The following is a 24,917-nucleotide window of genomic DNA, read 5'->3' on the forward strand; positions in this document are numbered from 1 at the left end:
GGGAAGGGTGTCATTCTACCATTAGGCAGCAGGTGGTGCTCATGCTTTGAGATGTCTGGGCATGGAGACTCATTCATGCTACTATGTGACAATGGGAAGACCTCCATTGACCCAGCTTTTGGGACAATGAGTTTTTGCCAGGCCCAAAGCAAATTTGTTTTAATACGGTATAAAAAAAACTTTTATGTTACTATTCCAAATAAACAACATCAGGGTCTGCCACAGATAAGCAGAGAATTCAAGAGGCTGAGTTGCAGTGTTGTATCCCAATGATATTTTCCATTGGGAGGACTGATCATTTAAGGGGTAATAAGGCAACTTTACTCAGTTAAGTTGTCTGGTACTGACCCCCAATTATTGAGGGCTTTTGTTTGCTGCTTCTCTATTGACCATTGCAGGGTTTTATTTTGTGCTTTTCTCATAAGCATGTGGATTGGCTCAGCAGCTTGAGTCACACAGGACCATTTGATCTGCACATGGCCAGGTGACGCGCTTCTCTTGTTCTGCTCATGGCAAGCTGAGGCCTGGAATGCAAATATCAAACTAGATGGGAGTGGTCCCTGCTGATGGATGGCTCTGCCACAAGGTAAGGAGTTGGATTAGGGTCTTCTGCCTTCACAATTCTATTGGAAGTATTCCATGAACATCTCTACAAAGTGGAGCCCGTTGCAGTGAGTATCCAACTTAAAGGACCCAAATGGTTAAAACTACAAATTCAGTCTTACTAACATCATGCCAAATGAAAACGGCTTTTAGCTGTGATATAGTTAGGAATTTTCTTTCTTTCTAACTACAGTATTTTAATCTAACGCCTTGAAATTTTGCAAAGCCCTTGCCTCTTTGCTCTCAACTTGCCATTGGAAAAATTGGAATGAGGCAGCAAGGCCAAATCAGAGCCAAGTGCTGCTATTCAGAGAAAGAATGGCCGGGCGTCACTGAGAGATAGGTCTGTAGATGGATGAGTTTGAACGCAATCCAGCTTTGAAAGGGGAGAAGACTGATAAAGGCACTCATCAGTGATTTGTTAGTGCTGAACCCTCATCAACTTTTCAGACCTTGGCATGGCCACAGGATTGTCTTCTGTGGTCCCCACACTTGCAGCTAGGGTTTCCAGGCAGAGAGCTTCCAGGTCAAAGCTCAAACGATCCATTTCCACTTTCTCTCCCGCTTGCTGTAGCAAACAGGAATCTAATTGCACCCCACTGCAATTAGTGAAAAAGAACAACAGGCGAACAAACTCTGTATCAAGATAGGCTGTGACATTACACCATGCATTTTCTGTGTGCTGCATCCTTCAAAACCACAGGCAGAGTCTCCTGGTGTGCTAGGAACCCTATCCCCACTGGACCCCACAACACTGGTCTGTTGCCCCCCTTGCCCATTTTTTACTTTCTTAAAGGGCAGTAATGATGCCCTTTAAGAAAATGGAAAACCCTAACAATGGTGTTTCTCAGGAAAGATGTTTAAGAGGGTGTGAGATCACGATTTCAAGGCTCACCACACCATTCCCAGCACATCCAAGAGTAAAAGACCAAGAGCACTACTTACCACGCCCCCACAATGCACTGCACTGGCGGTCCCTGGTTTTACAGTGGCCACCGTAACACCGGCCCTGCAGAGCAGAAAGTGGGGGGTGATCAGGTGTCAAAAAACCCTTGCTGATTACATGCTTTTTGGGGCATGATATCCAAAAGGCTCAAACATCAGAGGTCTGTGCCCCTTTCTCTGCAGTGCGAAGGTTACAGTCATACCCCTATGTCATACCCCAGTCATACCCCTATGTCATACCCCAGTCATACCCAGTGCTAATTGCTCTGTAGAGCAGGAGGTTGACTAAGCCGGGGCTCTTGCTGCAGCAGAATTAAGCTGGAATTTTTTCAAGGCATTCCTTTCACCGTATTTAGATTAGAAGGGAGTTCCTTCATATAAATGGAAGTAGGCAGGAGAAAGGGGAGAGGCAGAGGCCATGTTTCCCAACAGAGGAAAATTTAATATACTGGTAGACTGGCCAGCACAAGACATTATTTTCAGGTACAGGTTTTCAGTGAACACCTCCTATAGGCTGAGCCTAAGGTACCTCAACCTAGACTCCAAGAGGGTTCCTGTACCTATAGGAATAACTTAAAAGGGAACATTCCACCAAAGGTGACTTTTGCCATTCACAGAGATGGGAGAAACTGTGCTGGAGGAATCTCCATCATCAATGCAACCTTTCAAAGCACGGTAGATCTCTCCTGGTGTGGACCTGGCAGATCTAACTGTGCCTTGTTATCCTACCTCCTCCTGCTTACTTCCCTGCCCTACTAGGATGCTGAATCCTACCCAGACCCATCCAGGTGGCTACACTGCCTGCGTTCTATGCACTCCAGCTATACTCCCTGCTTACTACATAATAGGATCAGGAGTGAAAACATTTCTGTATGTGGATCAGCCATTTTCAATCACTGTGCCATGGCACACTGGTGTGCTGCAAGTGGTCCACAGGTGTGCCACAGGAATTTGGGGGAAGATCATTTATCAGTAGGGCCAATGGAGTTGTGAGCCCCCCACTGGCAGCAGGGTGTGCCTTGTTAGTTGGCAAAAACCTGATGGTGTGCCTTCACAATTTTAGTGCCTTGTCAGTGTGCCATGAGATGAAAAAGGTTGCAAATAGCTGGGGGTGTGTGTGTGTGTGATGTTAGTTGAATTATTGCACTGGGGGCTGAGTAGGAAGCTGAGATATCAACTCTTACCTGCTCACTGTCACAAAAGTAGCCATCCTGCTTGTGCAAATTGGATGGGCACTAGAGGGAGAAACACGCACAAACACAAAAGAGAGAGGACGTATTACACTGGATGGGACATGACAGGATATCCTGTAACTCCCTAAAAGAACCACAGGTACTCCCCACATAGCCATAATTAGGGGCATCCAAGTCAGAGGGAATGTCCTCTGGGCAGACTTTGGCTTAGGCAGCTCTCATTTTAAACATCAAAACTCTAGAGAGCCACATCTGGGAGGGCCACATTCTACCAGCCATGGGGCACAGCTGTCACCAAAATGAACAGTCTTCAAAGTCTTCTTGGAAATTTCAGCTGCTGCTTTCCATAAAGTTTTGCTTGTGTGTTTGTGATTTCTTTTATGCATGCTTTATAATAAAACAAGTAAAAAATAAAGCATAGCTGCTACGTTACTATCATGGATGGGTTGCAGGAAAAATATCCAGGCAGTACTTAAAACAGTTGCAGTGGCAAGCTGCCAGTTCATATCCAGGCACAACAAAGTGCTGGTCATTTGTCATTACAACACTCATGATTTGGGAGCTATGTATCTGAAAGGCTGCCTTTTTCCACAAGCCTTCCCACCCCTTATGTTCTCCTTCAGAGGCCCTCCTCTGAGTTTCTCTGCCCTCTAAAAGTCATGGATGGGGAACAGAGAGAAGGCCTTCTCAGTTATGACACCCTTTATATAGAATATCATTCCCCCTTAAGACTTAAAAAAAATTGCTCAGGATTTCCAGCAGTTTTGGTAGCTGGCTTTATGGTTCTGCAAGATTTCCTCATGCTATTGTTGTTTGCTGTTTTGAAATGTTAACATTATTCCTTTGTTGTTCTACTTAACTGAAGGAGAGAATACAATTTTAAATAAGTAAGTAAATGTAGGCGGGCTTCCTTCTTCTTGTCATAACCAGATCTCTGTCTCACACTTTTTCCCATCTCACCTGACTGGAATCGCCAGTGCAGGTTTCTGGAATGTCACATTCGTTCACAGCTTCTCGGCAGGTAACACCCCGTGGCTCGTACTGTAGGGTGGGAGATGGGAGAGAAACAGGGGAGCAGGTTAATATTGGAAAGGGCTAGCCAGAACAAAACCCACTGCTCCCACTTCACACACTGCAACTGGAGGTGTGGAGCAATCAACAAATGGCCACAACCCAGCCCAACTTTCTTCCTCCATTACTGTTAATGTAAGAAGAGAAACACCAACCCAACTGCTGAGAACAGCACGATTTGCTGCCATGTATGTTCCTGGCCTCATTTCCTCTCCTACCTTCTTTGGCAGAGGACAAGACCATACAAGGCATCAAGTGGTAACTCTGTGGAATGCCACACAGTTCACTTTATGGATGAAGGGCAAAGCAGTCTCAAACAGGGGCATCGCTTGTTGCCTCTTGAAAAACATCTAGAATTGGGCCTCTGGCACACCATGCCATGTATGGAGGCTCATTCCCCCCAAAATTATTGAACTCCTGTATTGCGTGGGGGAGAAGAGAGCATAAAGTTAGAGCATCACTAGTCTACCACTCTCCTTTTCACCGTACTTCTTCTTCTGCTCTGTTCCTCTCTTCCTTTTACAACCCAGGGAGCAGAAAGAGGAGGAATGGAAACAAGTGGGTCAGTGAAGGTGAGCACCCCTCCATACACACACACCAACTTGCTTCCTGAGGCAACTGTCTCAGCAGGACTTGTGGATAGGCTGACATTGGCACCCAATAAAGATGCTTTGTTTAAAACTGGCACTGAATTGATTCAGAGTGAGGCCTGTGCCAAAGGAGGGTACTTTACCCCAATCCCAGTCTTGGTTTTCCTACTTACCCTGCATCCTCGACAGCACAACCCATCACTGCACATGGCATCATGCGTCAGTGTGCATTTTTTGCAGCAGTTCCCCCCACCCTTGGAGCACTCCTTTGAGGGGACAAAGCAGAGAGAGAGAGAGAGAGAGAGAGAGAGAGAGAGAGAGAGAACGAACATTTAGGTGTAACTTTGGCAAAAATATTGCTGCAACAAACTTCAGCTCCTGCCCACCATCTGCTGTCCTTCCACTATGGACCCTTTCCCATCTTGAATTGGGTTGGTTAGGATGCCTGACCCCACTCTAGGAGCTTGCCTTTTGGACCTGAATCCTGAAGTGCCCCCACTTCCCAACACAATAGGAGATGCCCTTAAACATGCACAAGCAAAACCCAGTATGGGGCCCAAGTCTGGTGATGCCGTCTGTCCCCAAGTCATGTGGCAGTTTCCACTCTACATATTGCTTACCATGAAGGACCCACAGTCACATTCTTCTCCTGCTTCTACAAATCCATTCCCACATTCAGGTGGGTCAAGGAGCTGTGAAAATCAAGAGGGGCAGGGGGAAATTGTTAGAGGCTTCCTGTTGGAGTTGATGCAACTCCATCTGCTGTCCAGAGGGGGCAGGATGCTGCCAAGAAGGGGTCAAGCTCTGGCCCAATGACTCTGACCTTTCTACCTGTTCTCTCTGTGATCCTTGTGGGGTGTGGCCCTAACCCTTTATCCTTCCCTTCTCCTCTGAGCACTTCCTCTTGTCCTCTGACCACCAACCTATTAAGATGGCACACACCAGGGCTTTGATGCCCAGTCCATCTTGAGCACAAGGCATGCAGGGCGAGGCAGCTCCAGGGCCTTGCTATCTCTAAGTAATAGCTGAACCTCTGATCCTAATCAGATGCTGTAAATATACACTCAATGGAACTGTAAGTAAATAACTTCTTTTTTTGCAACTTTGACAAGCCATTGCCTCTTTGTCTTTTTTATTGATTAGCAATCAGCCGGGTGAGGGAGGTTCCCTGGGGTGATACCCAAAGGGGGGGGGGTCTGCTGCTTAAGCTACTCTGCTTCCCCCCAAAGAGGAAACTGTTAATTTCCTCCAACACTTCCAAGCCAGCTTCTCACTTACATACACATGTTGGTATAGCTGTATATCTTCTATCCCATTCACCTCGATTATAACTCAGCTCATAGTTCCCCAGTTGTTTTATTAAAAACCAAAACAAAACACAGTTCTTTTTTTGCCAAGAATGGATGCCAGGGGGTTGAAGGGGCTGTCACCAGTACTGACAAATGGGTGTATTGACTCCTGATAGGAAACCTGCATATGGTGTGCCCCCCCTTCTCTAAATACAGTACAGCAAGTCCTCACTTAAAGTTGTCAACAGGTTCTTGAAAACTACAAGTGAAATCAGCGGTGAATCTCCCCAGCCTCGCAACCGGGGCTAAGGTCTGCAATGGCGCCCCTGCGGGCTGTCACTGGCCCCCGCTTGAAAATCAGCACCCCCTTACTCACCTGAGGCTCATGGAGCCTTGCACGATCTGAGCCCGTGTCAGGGAAGCCTCTCTGAGGTTCCCCGATGCTATAAACTGTGCTTCTGGAAAACCGGAAGCACAGTTTTCAACCCCGTCTGGAGCCTCAAAGAGACTTCCGCAGGGTGCTAGAGGCTCGCATCTGGGGCATTTGCCCCATCGGACCTAATGGTAGGTTCGCAACTGAGTGAAATGGTGTATAATGAAACCAATTTTACAGTAGGGTAATTGGTATATGTAAACAAGAGTTCAATTCGTACAGTATATTTTTGTTAATAAAAGCATGACCAAACTTCTAAATAAAGACCCAAAACACTTCTAATATTAAACAATGAAATAAATGTGAACTTTCCTGGCCAGAGAAAACGCACACAGACATGGGGAGAATGTGCAACTATATACAGACAGTGGCCCTGGCTGAGAATAAATTTTTTTTTTCTCCTAATCAACTGTATAATGAAATGGATTTAAATGAAACGACTTTAAGTGATGACTTACTCTAAAATACTCAGAGTAACTGGCACCTTCTTGCTGCTGCTTTAAGAGCTGCTGAATATACAGATGATTTGAGATTAACCCCTCAACTTCAGGACAGATGTTAAAGCAGACACCTGGAATCTCAGATTTGGGACAAATAAGGGATATGGGTGCCTGGACAGAAATACCGGCTTTGCTTGTTCTACCTGTGCCTGAGGGGATCTGGCTCTTCTGTTGCTAGGTCTGGGTCCTGGGGCAGGAGGTGCCTTCTGATATTTGGGAATGTGGATTGAGTGCTCTGCTGGAAGGGCCAGTGAATGGTCATGTAGTGATCCTCCTCTTCCCAAAGAAAGACCTTATTGTGACTAGGAGGAGGGCCAGTCATAACAAATGAGCTGCACTATGGTCACCAAGGAAGGATGAACAAATAAAGAATTAACTTTTGGAAAGATTTCCTGCCTGGTTGCCTGGAAGCCATTCTTACTCATCATAGGTGAGTAGCTTCTGGGATTACCTTCAAGGGCTTGTTAAAGAGACAGCTTCCCCCACCTTCAGCCAGGAATTGATTGTACTCATCAATGCTGCAGCGTGAGAACTTCCGTGGCAGGTAATATCTGTGGGTCAGAGAAGAGAGCCACAGGGAGAGTAAAGGCCAGTGACATGCCAAAGAAAGATTCTTGGGAGTTAGAGAAGCAGGGATTTCAGAACAAAGGAGGGCATCCCTTACACATGGCAATACACAGAATGTGGGAATAGGGTTTCAACAGGTGGGGTCAGAGCCCCAAATTGGGGTGTGTGCTGATCCACAGTGGATTACACTAGAAACACTCCCATACTCTTTTTTGTTTGTTTAAGAGGGGGGAAGAAGGGGAAGAAAATCAAAGCCAGAGTGGGTGACCGGATGCAAAAGAGGACAGTGTGGTTCCTGCATGAGGAGAGAGTTGAACAGGAAAACATATGAAGTGGATTACATGTTGCAAGTGCAGGATAAGAACAAGCCTTAAAAAAAACTGAGGATTGCGTCCTAGTAACAAATCTGGTCTGACTGCAGAATGAAGACACCTCTTCAACAGTCCTGTTCCTTCTCTCTTCCTGACACTCACCCAGTATCCTCCATTATACAGCCCAGCCAGGAGTCAGGACAACGACAGTCCCCTGCAGAGACAAGTGGAGATGAACATATCATATTAAGGATTCAGGGCCCAGAGCTCTGTATGCTATGCTCCAAACTTCCAGGTCATACTTGAATCTCCCACCCCAAATACCCTAATTTTCATTCAAACTAAACCTCGGAATCATAGATTCCTAGAGCTGGTACCCCAAAGGTTATCCATTCCATCCTCTGTCCTAATATCCCACACCTCAATTTAGGTCATTAAAACATCACCCATGGATGCCGCACCCATGCCTCCACCCCAAGTGATCCAGCAAGACAGGGATTGTCTGAACTAGCCCATATCTCCAATTCAGGAGCCAGAAAGTGAAAAGGTCTGGCTTTTGTAATCTCCTTTGTAATCTCCTCTAAACTGCTAAGGACCAGCATTTAGAAGCTGCTATCCTGTCTCTCTCCACTCCACTGGTCCCAATCCCCTGTTACTTGCCTGCAGAGGTTCGGTGCTTGTTCCACATCATACCAATGTTCTGTCCCAGGGTCTGTGCCAAGGTAACTGCCATCGCTCCCACATTGCCATACTTTGGGGAGGAGGAGGAGGAGGAGGAGGACAACATCATGTGAGAGAGAGGAGAAGCACACTCTAGCACGCAAAATTATTGTGGGCAAGACTCATTCATTTTACAGTGTGCTGCTTCAAATAGGGTTATCCTTATCTATATTTTTCCCCACCATCAAACCCACAGGCAGCCTCACCTGCTCTGCACACCCACAACCTCATAATAATGACTAGCACCCTACTGGCTGCCTCCCTGGCTGCAATGAATATTGTGTCTAAGCCACCCCTGGTTTATAGACAAGGTGCCTTTACATGTGGTTATAAGCTAACCTGATAAGCCCCTGCCCCAAGACACATACAAAGTAAATGAAGACTGGTGGGAGGGGAGAGAAATGAGGGAAGGAGAAAAAAAGTAAGGCGAGTTAAAGGGAACAAATACTGTCGCAAAAGCCTATGCTTTATTTCAATTGAGAACAAAGTTTGGAGAGTTAAAGTCTGCACACAACCTGGAAGGGGCAGTTGGGAAGAGCAGGAGATATTTGGACATATTTGGTCAAGTTACAGAAGCATGCAAATGTGTTTTTTTGCAACACTCCACATTTGGAGTCCCAGCATCGTACCCTGCTCACCTCATTGACACCTCCACCACGACTGATGGAGCAAATCCCTCCCATGTAAGCTGTGCCACTACGGCTGCTTCTGAAAGTGTGTCCGCTGAAGGGAGTAAGGAGAGGCAAGATTCACTAAGAGGGGGAGGGAAGGAAAAACATTCACCAGCCAGGCTTTCTCTAAAGGCTCCACCCTTGTGCTTTTAATGACAGTTTGATGTGCAGAAATAAGCAGGTGAAATGTTTCAAATCATGGAGACCATACTAACCCTTGCTGATGTCTCTGCATCAAGCTGCTATGAAAGTCACGGCTATAGTGGTTGGCTAAAAATGTGGCAATCTATCCCCCCCCCATAAGTATCAGGTTCCCATTTGCAACTCACGAGAAGAGATGTACAGCATCGCTATGCTCAGGAAGTGCATCCTGGCGGTACTTCATGAACTCGCTCAGTGTCTCCAGGGAATCTTCATCTACCTGAATTTTGTCTTCTGAGGCCCACGTCTCCATGGCGACTAACACAATGTGTGTGTTCAACTGGTCCTTAAAGATCTGGCACCAGGAATAGGAAAGCGGAGGTGTCACTTCAAGAGGGATACCACAGCCCCAATACCTGCAGAATCCTTTCTGTTCTTCAATGTCACTTGTACAGGATGCGCAAAAGGAACTCCAGCCTCGAATCCAAACTGGAGTAAAATTATTTTCCTTTCTGGTATCTAATGGTGGAACCCACTAGGGGCCTCAAAATATTGGGGAGGAGTCCCACAATTCTTATCCTTCAGGGAGGGGGCACTGCAGTTTTGGAAAGAGCTGCAACATGTTCCATACTCACCCCATCAGCAACGTTCACCACGGACTTTGCAAAGTTGCTGGTAAGGACGACTGAGCGCCGCAGCTGCTCAAACTGGAATGACACAAAGGGCACAGACAATGTGTTACAGAGGCATTCAACTTGTCCGTGGGGTTGCAGCTCCTCCTCCTCCCATCCCTTCCAGCACTCCCAATCTTTCAGCACCACCCTGAAAGATAGAAAGCAGTTCCCTCCAGGTTTTAAAGGGGGCATAAGGACAATCCCGAGCTGCTTCCATGACAGGGTCCCTTAGGTCTGCTGAAGCATTGCAGTTCCACAGTCAACTGGGAGAGGAATTAAAACAGTACATACACATGGCTCTAAATATTTCGCTGCACTATCTGACTATGGCTACAATCCTATACACACCTTCTTGGGAGTAAGCCTCACTGAACACAATGGGACTTACTTCTAAGTAAGCATGCATAGGATTGTGCTGAATGCCTATGCCCCTGACCAAGATCTGTCTATAATGTTTATTTAGAAGTAAGTCTCTGACCGAAGCTGTTCCTGGAGATCTGTTTTTGCAACATGATGTAATGCTGGAAATTCCTGAAACCCTTGCAAAAATCTCCAGGATTGTTTTCAGTAATCACACAAAGATTGAGGCTGATTCCTGAAGACTTCAGGCCAGTCCTGGAGGGTTGGCGACCTTAAACTAGTCCCACTGAGCAAAGGTCCTATCAATCATCCATTAATACCTTCCCCCAGGGAGCTTCATCCCCCTTTATTGTTTCCAGTTCGGAGCAGCTGCAAGATTAAATATTTTGTTTGGAAATATTTTTATAGCCCAGTTCATTTTTTTTTTAAAAAATGACTCCAAGGCAGTTCATGACTAATAACAAAACACCAACAGTGACCAAGCTCAAAGATGATCCAGAAAGCTCAGCTCAAAGTCAAAGTCAAAGATTGTTTATTTTATTAGGTAATAGCCATCACAATAAAATAAAACATATAAATCCAAGTATACATAAAGATACAAACAATGATAAAATGATAAAATGAGGTCAAAATCAAGCACAAAAGGCACCTACACCCATCATATTAAGGAATCTCCTTTACAATCTACCGCTATTTCCCTCAGGTAGTTGGCACGAATAGTTCTGGCAGCTTTGGCAAACAGTGCCACGCTGTAGGTGACCGATGGGTCACAATCAGAAAGTAACCAATACAATTTCATATGTGTGTTCTCCCCTTGAAGGTAGCCAAAATAGGCTCCAAAAATCTTACCCTAGGATTTTGATAAAGCTGACAGTGAAGCAGGTAATGTACAATACCTTCAATCTGTCCTGCTCCACAAATACAAAACCTCAAATGCCTGGGAATGGACATATATCTGCCATCTAGAACTGAGAAAGCTCAGCTGGTGGACAGTTTGCCTGAATGTAACGTAGAGGTCAAACTACTGAAGAAATAGAGTTGGGTGAGCCAGAGAGAGAGAGAGAGAGAAAGAGAGAGAAAGAAAAGCTGGCAGGTGTACTTGAGGTGAGTTTTAAAAATTTGCCTCATCTTACACACATAGTCCTCTTCAAAGGCCTAGATATCCTGGCCCACCCATCCTCCCAGCAACTGACAGCACTCACCAGCTGGTGATCATTAACTACAATGAGTTCGATGAATTTGGTCTCGCTATGGACAGTTCGGTGACCTCGGTGAACCTGGCGTGGAAGGGAAGAAGGCAAGATCAGACAGGTTGTGGCTCATTTAAAATCTAATGTCCTAGATTCATGTCTTATTGGAATACGTGGGCAGGAATTAGATGAGCATTCTTGCACTGGAGCTTTACAACCAGGGAACGTGAAGCTTCTAAAGTTTACAAAATGGTGTGTGGGCTTGTTGGGCAGAGATTGTGTCACTCATCACTAAACTGCATCCTGGACAAAATCCAGTAGAGCAGGGGTGCTCAATAGGTGGATCGCGATCTACCGGTAGATCGCGAGGCAAAATGAGTAGATCGTGGAGCCCTGTCTCTCCAAACTGTTATTATGTCAGTTTCGTCTACTGACAAAACTGACATATTTAGCTGACACTAAACTGACACTGAAACTGACACTTTAGCTGCTCTTCAGGCATGCAGCAACAAAACTGACGAAACTGACTAGATTCCAGCAGGGGCTCCATACATTAAAGGGGGTGTCTGTCAGACGCTTCCTTCCCCCCTGGTAGATCTCCGGGCCTTGCTGGGTTTCAAAGTAGCTCTCGAGCCAAAAAAGTGTGAGCACCCCTGCAGTAGAGGCTGTGACTCTCACAAAGTGACATTCCATGCAGCAGCAGCAAATACACTTTCCAAGAGAGAAGAACTGCATTTTTCTCAATTTCAGTTGTCAGTGCTAGGAAATTGTGGCACTTACAACACAAGCCCATCCTTGAGAGCAGCATGGGAGCAAATTGATTGTGTGCAGCTGGGGAGAAACCAACATATTTAATTGCTTCATAAACCAATTGCATGGAAAGGCTGTTGGATTGCCTGCCTCTTGGGAGAGGCAGGGGCATGGCGGCCAATGAACCTCCTGGGATTGCACAGTCAGCTAGCTGAGCAGCAAACCTACCTGCCTTCGACGCCGCAGTTTAGGCAGCCCAGAAGGAATGTAGGAGTTCAGTGCAGCAAATAAACACCCTGGGTGGGGGGCAAGAAGGGGGCACATATCAGATATGGGGGGAGGGGGAGAAGGGCAAGGACTGGAGAAAAAGGGAAAGAGGCACTTATTCATAGGAAACAGGCTGCAGGGCCTCAAGCCTGTCCTAATTCAGAAGCAGAATGCTGGGCTTCAAAACTCCAATAACTATTAATATGTACATGACCAGCTTATATTAGTATTGTACCATTGTAATTGTCAGGGCTACCTCACAAATATCCTGGGAACTGCAGTTTGGTGAAGTGCAACAAATTATCTGTTGGGAGATCCATAGCCACCATCCCAACCCCACAGAACTACAGCTCCCAATGAGGCCAAGTGAAATCCATAGTAGTCATGATCTCAGAGGCAGGGAGTTTAAGACATGCAGTTATGCCTCAAGAACTACTGGAAGTGCATTCTCAGCCAAGATAAAATGCTTGCAAGCACCTTTTGCTAACGAGGTATTTACATCTGAAAGAGCAGGTGCTGTTTTTCTAGCAGTAATTCCAGCAGAAAGGTGATTTATGGCTGAAGTAACTGCTAAATTATTGTTCTTTAAGTGCCAAATTAGACATGATATTAATCACGTCATTTGGCCCAATGTGTTTGGTTCCGTCTTTTAAAAACATGTAAAGCAACTGTGGGGACTAGTCAGGATCAGAGCTGTGGCAGGGCAAAGGGTTAACGCCCCTTTACACCACTGTCCCAATTCAAAATAGAGGCCCATTGGTTACTATATTTTCATTTTGCTGGGGGGACCACGACAAAGACACTAGGTCAAATCGCAAAATCGAAGTTACAACTAACTTGGCCCTAAGAAGATAGATGCAAACACATTCAAGTGTGGCTTTTTAAAAGAAAAATGGGGGAGGGGGGTGGAGAAAGAGAACTTTAACAGTACAGGGTGAGACTAATTATTCTCGTGGGCTCCCTTCCAAGCACTCAGGTGGATTAAAAAAAATGCACTATAGCAAATCAATTTAAAAAACAAAGTTTCTTTGCTCCAGTGATTGAAAAACGCCTTGCTAACCTTTTGACTCTAAGATAAGAGTCATTAAGAAGACAGTTCATCAGCACTTCACTCAGCCCCTCCCTTCACCAATGCAAAATGATCACCTTTCTTTCACTTGCTGGGGGAAGGGAGGGGTCCAAAGGAGAGAGAAGGACTGTTAGCCTGCTGCCCTCTCTCTCTCTCTCTCTCTCTCTCTCTCATTAAGGAGGCTGTTGTTAAAGGACTGTTCAGTTTTTAAAATTGATTTTAAAGGGATGCATTTTTCCCCTTCTCCAGGGATCAGCACATTCTTTCTCATTTGCAGGGGCCATTCATGTTGAGTCAAGTCCATGTATAAAAAATCTGTGTATAAATAGGCTGGATTTGTCCGTCCCCCCCCAAGCACTGGACTTTCAAATAGCAGCTCCGCTCAGAAGTGATGAAGAGGTTCTCTGTATATGTCAGAAGTGCCCTTTCCTCTATCAGCAGTAGAAAATACAAGCAATACATTTTATAAATACCAATATAACCATCAGAAGAAGCAGATTTCAGAAATGGGCATAAGCAATGCACCAATTTAAAATACACATGCATATGATAGGGTATGATAGACTCATGATAGAAGTAAATTAAGAAGAATTTTAAGAAATTCAAAATTTGGATTCTGAAATGTAGATTTCCATATTGAAATCTTGAGAAATCTTGAAAAATGAGAAATGTGAATAATTTTTACCCTCGCAACCCAATTTCTATCCTCATCTAAACTCTTTAATAACTGCAGCAGGTGCTAATTTTAAAAAGAAATAATGATTACTGTACTTCCTCCAGGTGAAACTTGGGAGTTAGTCAATAGAGATCTGGAGATCATCCACATCCAATTTAAAATGTGAGAACTGAAGTATGTCTGAGTTCCTTTGGGGGAGGGGCACAGAGGTTTACCTGGTTTTGTGCAGCCCCGGGCAGTGCGAGGTACAGGTGTCCAGTGGATCAGGTGAGGGAGTGGCCCCTGAGGGAAGCAACAAAGGAAGAGGGAATTGGTAACTATCCAGGAATCCATTTTTTAAATGAGGAGTATGGTATCTTTTGGCCATGTTCACACAGTTACTTCTCTTCAATGGAAGTTTTGAGCCCACTACTCTCCCCTCATTTTGTTCCTATTGTGGAATAGGAACTAGAAGTACAGGCTATGGACCCCTCATTGTAAGATTTGGCAAAAGATTGTGTGTGTATGCATACACACAGAGTGGATCTCCATAGGTTTGGGAACCCTGAAAATGCGGGAACCCTGATCAGAGGAAGAGCTATATGTATGCATAGTTTCTCTGCAAGGATGGTAGTGTATTAAAATTCATTTTTCTGAAAGCTAAATGCAACTAAGGAACCAAACCTGCCAAAGCTTTCCAGTGATGATGCAACCCTGAGATAAGGGAACAAATGTTCTCTTATTTCAGGAGGTCACTGTGACCCTGCCGCCACCACAAGATGCAGCACATGTCCCATTGGCATGGCTACATCAGGGCTGGAAAGTTGGATAGGACTGGGCCCTAACTCACACCTGGATTGGGAAGAGGGGTTTCTTCTGAGATGGGAAAAGGGGTATCCCATCTGGAATGATTAAGGTCAGAGACAGTCTGACTTCCATGCAGGCTGGAGCCCTTGCATTGATCTGCTTATAAAACTAAACACTTCCAGCTTATGCCATTGGAAGCAAAACGAGTGAAGGGGAAAGAAAGGGACTGTGAAGTCCTTCTGGAAGCCCTTCCCAACCCCACCCCATCTGTCTGAGTAGAAGAAGTGTGCCTGAGGGGATATGGGGAGGGTAGCCAGATGGAACCAGAGATGAACAGCTGACCCTCTCAGCTCAAGAGCAGCCAGTTAATTTCTGTAACGGGATATGTCTCGGCTCCAGCTTCCTCAAAGGTGCACATTCTGACTAGGAAGCTGATTTTCCACTTATCCTCAACAAACCAGGGTATGTGGAGACATTAGCCCTTCAGTTAAAACATGCACTCTCTCTCTCTCTCTCTCTCTCTCTCTCTCTCTCTCTCTCTCTCTCTCACACACACACACACACACACACACACACACACACACACACACACGTACGTACTTGGGCTTACCATCAGAGCTTAGGTCTGGAACTGTTCAACAGTGCAGTGTGTGAAGAAGAGATCAAGGAGATATTGCCTCACTATCAGACAACTAAAAGAGCCTTGTGCAGATGACTAAAGTCTGGAATACTCAACGTGCGGATGAGGCGTGAGAGCAAAACTGTGCCCTCTGGCCTGCTTCACACACTGGGCATCCCTGTATTTTCCCCACACAGAACTTTGGTCGTTATTCCATAGTTGTTCAGAGGCACTCTCTGCTTCACACATTGCACAGTGAAACCCTGGCATGGAAAATCAGTTCCAGACCTAAGTTCTGGTGGAACGTTTGTGAGCAAGTGACTGAGAGTGCATGTGTTACACCAAGCCTTTGCTAAAATTCTGTTGCTCTAAATCACCATTCCTGCCCTGCAATTTTCCCACCTACCCAACACGCCCAGATGCACTCAGGTATATGGCTATATGAGCAATTCATGTACATGTGCCAGAGTGGATGAGGGGTAGGAATGTTGAGGAGCCGAGGGCTCTCTAAGGAAGGGATGGAAAGATGCAATTGGAATCTCCTTCAATTTGCTGCCATGGCAACAAGAGTAAAAGGAGGCACCCTGGGAAACTCCTTAACATGCTCACACAAAGGGATGGTTGAAAATATGCTAGGCCCAGTGGGGAAACTGTAACCATGACTTCCACAGAGAGGCCTATATTATAAAGTTGCCACTTACCCTTTTGAGGGAAGGAAAAATGCTCATTTGAAAGACCCTCACTAATCTACATGCAGATGTTAAACTGAACAATATACATATATGTTAAGAGGGGGGGGGGAAACATTTCGCTTCTTATTTGTTTCAAGTTTTCAGCAAATTGACCAGGTGATGGTTTTATCCTTATTGTTTTGATACTGGTGTATCATTCTCATGTTTGGCCATACAATCCCATTTTATCCTCACAGGCAACTCCATGAGGTAGAGTAAGTTGAGAGGCCATGGCTTGCCTGTGGTCAGGCAGTGAGCTTCATGGCTGAGCAGGGATGTGCACCCATGTCTCTGTCACACTCTGACCAGCATGTCACACTGACCCTCGCCCTCATTATAAGAACGCTGTCTTGGAACAAGTTCCAGAAACTGAGAGGGGTTTAGAAAAGCAGGGGGATAAACAAAAGGTAAACTAATCCACAAGCTGTTTCGTTCAGCCTTCCCTTCACCTCTGGGAATGAAACCAAGCGAGGTGTCACTGTGGCAGTGATGGAATTACAGCCCAGCCCAGGCCTTACCTCTCGGCGCTTGGGTGAATCATGAGGCTCCAGCAGGTACGTGGCCTTCCCATCTGAGAAAACACCACTGCACCAGGCGGAGGGGAGAAAGGGGGCAGAAAAACATGGAGAGGTTAGTTAGTTACAGCTGTCAGATTAACAAACATCCATTAGGAGCCCCAGTGAACTGGGTTCCCCAGCACTGCACGAGATCCGTGACACCAGTTTGCAAAACCAGCTTTATGTTAGTGCATGAATGGGGAGGCTCCCATGCATACAGACTCTTAGGAACTGCTGGAAAATGGGTATTCCCAGCTCTTAAACTGGGGTCTCACTTGCCAGTACACCCCAACCATGACTGCAGAATGCAGAAGCCCTCGCAGTACAACCCCCCAGACAGGCCATCAGAGCAGTTGCGCTAGCTTAGCATCCTTGGTCACAAGTGCCGTGACTCATCACGGGAAACTGGGCTCCTCCTTCAATTGGTCCCATTCCACCTTCAGCATGCGCTACTCACTGCAGGCCGTGGCAACTGGACAGAGCCGCGAAAGAGTTTGCCTCCCCACGGAGACCACCTTGATAGTAACAGTGCTCCCCGGCTCCCTGAAACAGAGCATAAACGGGGCATGGAGACTGTGAAATTTCCTTGCGCCTTCAAGGGGCACTTTTTGTTTGTGGAATCTTTCTGATTTATATCCTGTTACATCCAATGGGCTCAGGGCTGCTTACAGCATTTTTCCCCTACATATTTATAGTAGAAGTTCTCAAACTCATGAAATGCACATTCATTTATCCCTTAATGTAGCAAATAGAAGCCCCAGGACCTAACGCAGCCTCCAAGTGGCACTGTCTGGTCCCCAGTCAAGGATGATGTGTTGGCAGCCCACCTTTGGGGGGGGTGAGGTTGGAGTGGGAACTCTTTCTTAAAACTAATCACTGACAAGGGCCTTGCCAGTAGGCAATGGTCAGTGTCAAAAATGGCAGGTGCAGGGGTCAAGCCTGCCTGGAAGATGCAGAAGCCATAAAGGAGAATGTCACAGCTGTCAAAGGGGGAGATGAGTAGAGCAGAAACCAGAGTTTTACCCAAGGGGACAGAGAGAAAGTGGGCAGATCTGAGCAATGTTCTACAGGGAGCATGACTTGGTGACAGATTGAATGGGGGGATCTAGCAAGAGTGGAAGAGAAAAAAAGATTCAAAAATAAAGCCAAGTCTGGATGGTGATGTTGTCAAGGGATACAGAGAGCAATTAAGAACAAGAGATGACACTTTAAATGGAATGCTGGGCACTGCCAGTTGGCTGACGAACGGTGCACTCACATGCCCGTCTTTTAGGATACATGCACTGGGGGTACAGAACTATGAACCGGCACACAGACACATGGCTTTGTGTTCTGTTCACGAGGAGGCCAGCCAGCCTCCTCCCTTCCCCGGCTGTGTTGTTCCATGCGTCGGTTCACGAGTGTGCCCACAGCCCCCTCCTCTGCACAGGCTGGTGTTCAAGGTTGCTGCAGTGCGAAAGGCAGGCAAGCAAGCCCCTCCCTCTCCCTCTCATGTCTATTTATAGAAGGCAGTGTGGTTCAGGTTAGCTCCAGCAGGGATGGGGAAGCCGGGCTTATTGCAAAAGCGGGGGGGGGGGGGAAGGGGGCTCAGACGATCAGGCTGCAGCTGCTTCTGCGTGTATGTGAGTGTGTGAGACCAACCACTTAGCAAGCACTTAGCCATTATTGATGCTCTACTTGTGAGGCTGCCTTTTGCACCAATTCCTGGGTTGCGAGCAGGGCTATTTCTGGAGTGCCCATTCATCCTTTTTTCAGACACAGCATCTGCAAACTACCTCTTTGCTTCAGCAGCTGCAGAAGACAAGAGGCCCTCCTCCTCTCCACAAGCTTCCCACTACTCCACCCTGGCAGACCCTTTCATGCTTCAGGGTACATCAGGAGAGAGATCTAGCCTGAAGAGACTGCAAACAGTGTAGATGGGGCTCATTTACTAGACTGGCCAACCACAATTAGTTTAATTCATTAAACATAAAGATCAGCACTGAGGCTCAGGCTAGTCCGGAAAACCACATCCTTTGGTCTGTAAACCCAGCCTCCTGCTCTTAGATTTGGGAGCAGGGGCAGTTGCTGTAAAGGGGAAAGCAATCTATGCACGCTCACAGAAGGGGCTGGGCAAACTCCCAAAGTGCTACATATAGTAGCCTAACTCCCCTTACCGTGGTGTTGCTGACGTTTCCGTCCTGTCCAAAATGGCGCTCCACATAATGCAAGGACAGCAGGTGGCTGATGAGAGAAAGGGAGGAGGAAAGAAGCATGAAGATTGCCACAGATGTGTGAGATCACACTCCCACCCTCTCATTTTCCCACTCTGTTCTTACAGAATGTAATGGACTGAGAAAGCTAAGATTTTGCAGCAAAGATCGTCCACTGAAGCCTCTCCCATTTCCCTTGCACTCTTCTTCCAAAAGCATTGTCCCATTTATTTTGGCTCAGAATGGCTGCTAGTATCCAATCTCTAGGTGGGAAGTTTGTTTTGTCCATGTCTTGCATCAAGAGTTGGGATGACTGTTACAAGATTCTTCTGATGCACCCTCCAACCTGCATAAGGCAAACTTCCATTTTCCCTTCTTCAGGCATCAGATCTCTGACAACAGATCCTCTGATGCACAGTCTAGTTCCACTAGGCCTCGCCCAGCCTGACTTTTGAGGTTTTACAAACAGGTTCAGGCAAGGAGATTCCTCGGGAGAAAACTGGGATAACCCTATTTAACTCAGGCTGCAATGCTATCTTACCTGGGAATGCAATACTTACCTGGGAATAAGCCCCATTGACTATAATGGGACTTACTTCTTAGCAGTCATGCACACAGTTGGGCTCTCAGTCACTGGGAATAAGGATTATCTCTTTGGCAAGTTTTCTGGCTAACAAAACCTTTTCTCACTTCAGGGGCATGGAGGCTGGATGAGATTTCCTGACTGTGACAGAAAGGTCCTTTGCAAATTCTAAAAGGCATTATTTTCATTAATGATATATTTCAAAAGTTAAATCCTGACACTGAGAATGGGCTCTCCTGGGTTAAACTCTCGTCTCTAGGTAATTCCCTTGAGCATTAGGGCTGCTGGATTCCTGGGTGAAAATGGGCATAGGCCAGGGCGAAACTCAATCATCCACACTCTGGTTAATCACACGGTCTCTGGTTACAGCCCAAGATCCATTGGCCACCTCGACTTACTAGTAACCAGGTTTTAAGCTTAATTTACTTGGAGGATGGAGGAGGAGGGCAGGAATGGCTCCGGATGCCTCATTAAATATTCAGGAGCACTCATCTAATGGCAACTTTCAGAGGCTGTATCGCAGAACCAGGAGGTAGAAACCACCACCTCCCACAGATGGAGATATTCGAGCACAACTGGTGACTGTTGCAAAAAAAATCCAAATTTATGCACAATACTGTACTACATAGATCATACCACAATAAATCAGTGCACACAATCCCGGACAGTCATGCTGTATTGACATACAGCTGCTCATGTATACAACCTCTCATCAATACAATCTGGGAAAGTATATACACAGAGATGCTCATATGATGTTCACATAGCACACACACATTCACATTATATGCTTCTGGGTATGCTCTCATTCACACGATCTCATCCTCGCACATGCGTAAACTTGTGTTAAACCAGAGGTGGCCGACCTGCAGCACGCCACGTGCAACTTTTATGCAGAGAATCTAGAATGTGCCACTCCACCTTAATGCTGCTTTTAGCTATTACCACGATAACTAAATAGAGCCTCCAAGTTTAAGAGTAGTATATCTCCAAGTGCCAGAAGGTACAGAGCAAGAATCACGGGAATGCTGTTGCCTATTTAGGGCTTTCCAAAGACACCTGGCTGAGTGTTAATGAGTCCAGAAAGGCAGCCTGCATGGATCTGTTCTGAAGTCCATATGAGGTGCTTTACTGCTCTTCTGCACAGCCCAGCTCCCCTCTGCCTGCCCACTTTCTGGTCCTCAAAGGTGATCTTAGCCAGGATCTTCTTTGTGGATGATTTTCCCGAAGATGGTATATTCACCTGGCTGGGCCATCTGGGCTTTGCTGACCTCATTGGCCGTCTCTGCTCTGCCCTGCTAGGCCCCCACTGCCTTCCACAGCCCACCCCAGGCCTTCCTGGGTAAGTGGGTGACCCACCAGTTAGCAGAATGCAGTTCTCTAGCATCTACCCTATTGACTTTCTCTCCCGTCCATCGTTCTTCTCCTGCCTTTCTCCCAGTTTTCCAACCAAGCAAATCAAGCAGAGTAGGTGTGGCTGCCCTGAGTGTGCCCAATGCAGTATTAGAAACTTGAGGGCATGCTGTGTAAGGAGTAGCAAATAAATCAAGCAAACTATAAACTGCTGTGGTGCTTTCTTTGTTATTATTTATAGGTTTCTCAAAAATATATAGCAACTTTGCACATGCCACTCAGAAAGTGTTGGTATGCCACTAGTGGCACGTGTACCATGGGTTAGCCTTAGACATTTGTATAATAAACCAGTTCATTGCAGCCTTAGACATTTGTATAATAAACCAGTTCATTGCAGGACATAATTTGACATAATTATGCAGGACATAATTTGAACTCACTAGGGGATCATTAGAACTCAGCCCCCAGAACATGTTATTTCCCCCCCCCCAAGACTTGGCTCCGGAATACCTGAAGTAACAAGAATAGAGTGCCTCTGAGCATGTGCAATGATCTCCCGTCACCACAGAGTAACCACAGTCTGCCTGAATTTATCTGAGATTTACGGGCCAATCCTATCCAACTTTTCAGCACTGATACAGCCATGCCAACAGGCTGTGCACTGCATTCTACGGTGGAGGGGCAGTCATGGAGGCCTCCTCAAGGTAAGGGAATATTTGATCCCTTACCTTGGGGTTGCATTGTGGCTACATAGGTTCTGGAAGGTTGGATAGGATTGGGCTGTAAGAGGCAGAGCAGGGCAGATGGAAGAAGGCACAATTTTCAAGCAGATTTGTGCTATAACCAGTTTCACTTTAGAACGTAAGCACTTCCCCCCTTACATATCTTCTTAACATATGTTAACAACAGGAGTCATCAACATGGTGATGAGAAAGTTGCAGAGAACTACACAACAATCCACTTCTGTTTTCACAATGTTGTAGCCACACACAGGTTGCAAAAACAACAGCCAGTTTATTCCCAAACAGCCTCATTAAAAGGAATGGGACAGTGCTAGTGTGAAGGGGCTCTAACTAAACGACAGAGCATACGAATGGCACACGGAAAGTCACAGGTTCAACCCCTGGGTCTCTCCAGGTAGGGATATACCCATCAGAACCCTGGAAAGCCATCGACAGAATTGACAAGACCAAGGAAGATGGATCAATGGTCTGACTTGGTATAAGGCAGCATCCACTTCAACCCTCCCCACATCATCTCATAATAAGCAGCCATTCCTTCTTGCACAAAGATATGAACTCCCTCACACAAGCAGTAGGACAATCACACCCACACACAGTGTGCTGCGCATACCTTGGCATGCCATCAGAATATAAAATCAGCACACAAACACACGTTCACTGTAGCTCCCACCCTGTCACTCTGCAGCAGTCACCTGTGAAGAACATGTGTGTACACACACAGTTATGACCCTGCACACCCCTACGTGAAGGCTCCCAGTATGCACAACCTCACACGTCCACACAGGGCAAGAGGTGAAAACCAGCCCCTGGGACTTTTGCCTCTGAAACAAGTCCCTTTGACCTTACCCCAGTTTCTAAAGACGGGCAGCCCGATCCTGAGCTGCCTGGCGTGCAGGGCTGCAGCGGCACCAAAAATGGCTGCTGCTGCATTCAGTATGCTCCAGGCAGCCGCTACCTCCTCCTCAAGAGAAGGAGACTTTTATCCCCTTCCCCCAGATAAACCAAGTAGTTCCGCAAGGGGGCTCTGCACCAAAGGTCGTGTAGAATAAAGAGCCTCCATGTCAGGTGGCCATGGAGGCTCTGGATCAGGTGGCCCGTCTCCTCCCCACCCTCCCTCCACTCCCCCCAAGTGGCCCCCCTCCCCCCGAAACACCTCCTCCCTGCCTCCCCATGCCCCCACCCACCTCTCCACTCCGCGTGACAGCCAAGTGGCAGAGCTCTAGTGCTCCACGGGCGCTAGCCCAGAGCCAGCCAGCACTGGTTTAAGCACCGGCGCTCCACCAGTGCTAGGATCCACAAACGTGCTTTATGGCACATTTGTGACAGTGTGCGCTGGCGGTAAGCTGGCACACACTTGTTAGGATTGGGCCCTAACACTCCAATCCTAACTAAATCCTTGCGTGTGGATTCAGTGGTGCTGATAGTCAGCGCAGACTGTACTGCATCCCTTGGGTGATTTTCAGCTGCTGAAGTTCTCCTCAGGAGAAGGGGACATTTGAACCCTTGCCCCATGTTAAGCCCCAACAATCAAACAGGTCCACTTGGACACATGCCAGGGATATCATGGCACAAGTTCATGTTGAGCAGATCAGACCCAGGAAGAGGATCAGGATTTGGCATGTGCCATCTAACCGCCCTCTTTTCGGGCCCAATCCACCCTCTGGACACTCACATGAGGGGCATGATGGATAGAGCTATCTCTTGCTCTTTGCCCTCGTGTCTGCTCCTCAGAAGTATAAACCTGGTGAACACGGAGATGTCCTCTCACTATTACGCCTAGCAGTCATAGAATTATGGAGTTATGGAGTTATCAATCATGGATTTGTTTAGACATTTAAAAAAAAACCACATTTAAAAAAAAACATTTAAAAAAAAACCATCATGGCCAACCCAACATCTTGGCAGTGAATTCCAGAAGTCTATTATGCATTGTGTACAGAAGTACTTCCTTCAGTCTGTCCTGAACATATTAACTGTCAAGTTCATTGCATGAACCTAAACTTTAATACTATGCTTGTGGGGAAAAAAATAATCTTCATTAACTTTCTCCATGAATAACCCTTGATCATTTAAGTTCCTGTCTCCTGTAATTTTTCTATCTACATCATAATCATTTTCAAGGTGGGACAATTTAAAATGTACTGCTAAATGTATCCTAGATAGCCAGGGTGGTGTGATTGTTCTGGTATTGACCAGGAAGATCCAGGTTCAAATCACTGCTCAGTCATGAAGCTTCCTGAGTGATCTTGAGCCAGTCACTGTTTCTCAGCCTAACCTATTTCATAAGGATGTTGTGAGGACAAAAGGAGAGATGGGACATGAATACCATCTTGAGCTCCTTCGGGGAAGGATGACATAAAAATGTGAATAATAATAATATAGCCATGCCACAGATTTACATAATGGCATTGGGATTCTTATAGTTTATTGTTTAAATCCCTTTCTTAATAACTTCTGACATTCAGTTCGTCCCTCACTTGGCTATTACACTGAGTCAGTGCTTGCAATGAGCTTTCAAAATGAACACAAAATCTCCTTCCTGCATGATCAGAGCCAGTTTATGAAAGAGGATATTTATGGCACTGAAAAAGGGCTCCTTTTCAGTGCCAAAAGACTAAGTACAGCAGAACCTCCCTATCCGTAGGCTCAGCACCCATGGATCTCAGCATTCATGGATGTCAAGCCCACACCTCAGAGTGTCTCCTATATGCAACCATAAACCATTTCCAGTTCACATCGACATCCAGAAGGTGTTCTGAGGCGTGGGGAGGTTGCACATAGCCTCTGGTCACATCTGGAAGGCCTTCTGAGGCATAGTCCTTCCCAGCTCCCCTGCCCAACAATTTTAACTGCAATTGAACCTGGGATCTTGTATAAGAACATGCATGCTCGATCATAGGTTTGAATACTCTCTCACATTAAAGAAAAACTCCTGGTGCATGGAGTTTGACAGATTGCCTTTGACAGTTTGCTTTGTCTATGACACACTAATTTTCTCAGTGCAGTAGAGTTGTGGGTTTTTTACATGTGGAAACATAGCCAACCCCTTGCCTAGATCCTGAGGGCACAATCCTAACCCACTTTCCAGCACCAACATCAGGGCAATGCAATTCCGAGATAAGGAAGCAAATATTCCCTTACTTTGAGGAGGCCTTTGTGAGTGCCACCCAACTGCAGGATGCAGCACATGTCCCATTGGCACCGCTAAGCCAGTGCTGGAAAGTTGGTTAGAATTTGTGCCAGAGTCATACAGTCTACCAAGAACAGCACCAGACAAGTGTGCTGACCCTGTTCCTTAGTCCTACATCGTCTCTCCATTTGTCTGGGATGGAT

At 46.3% G+C, this 24,917-nt stretch overlaps 1 protein-coding gene across 2 annotated transcripts in view; it reads right to left on the minus strand.

The window, feature by feature from the left end:
* Window positions 1-24,917, minus strand: part of ADAM11 (ADAM metallopeptidase domain 11) — a 59,746-nt gene that overhangs the window by 10,211 nt on the left and 24,618 nt on the right. For both annotated transcript variants that reach the window (XM_066627302.1, XM_066627303.1), the window contains exons 4-20: window positions 18,870-18,936; window positions 17,171-17,256; window positions 16,675-16,741; window positions 14,236-14,302; window positions 12,237-12,304; window positions 11,271-11,345; window positions 9,670-9,741; window positions 9,223-9,389; window positions 8,861-8,945; window positions 8,163-8,253; window positions 7,665-7,716; window positions 7,076-7,175; window positions 5,023-5,094; window positions 4,576-4,668; window positions 3,702-3,782; window positions 2,733-2,783; window positions 1,549-1,612 (exon numbers count right to left, since the gene is read on the minus strand). In XM_066627302.1, coding sequence (XP_066483399.1) covers window positions 1,549-1,612; window positions 2,733-2,783; window positions 3,702-3,782; window positions 4,576-4,668; window positions 5,023-5,094; window positions 7,076-7,175; window positions 7,665-7,716; window positions 8,163-8,253; window positions 8,861-8,945; window positions 9,223-9,389; window positions 9,670-9,741; window positions 11,271-11,345; window positions 12,237-12,304; window positions 14,236-14,302; window positions 16,675-16,741; window positions 17,171-17,256; window positions 18,870-18,936 — 1,358 coding nt within the window. The remainder of the gene's footprint in view (window positions 1-1,548; window positions 1,613-2,732; window positions 2,784-3,701; window positions 3,783-4,575; window positions 4,669-5,022; window positions 5,095-7,075; window positions 7,176-7,664; window positions 7,717-8,162; window positions 8,254-8,860; window positions 8,946-9,222; window positions 9,390-9,669; window positions 9,742-11,270; window positions 11,346-12,236; window positions 12,305-14,235; window positions 14,303-16,674; window positions 16,742-17,170; window positions 17,257-18,869; window positions 18,937-24,917) is intronic.

This window comes from Tiliqua scincoides, chromosome 5, assembly GCF_035046505.1.
Source record: "Tiliqua scincoides isolate rTilSci1 chromosome 5, rTilSci1.hap2, whole genome shotgun sequence".
Taxonomy (NCBI): Eukaryota; Metazoa; Chordata; class Lepidosauria; order Squamata; family Scincidae; genus Tiliqua; species Tiliqua scincoides.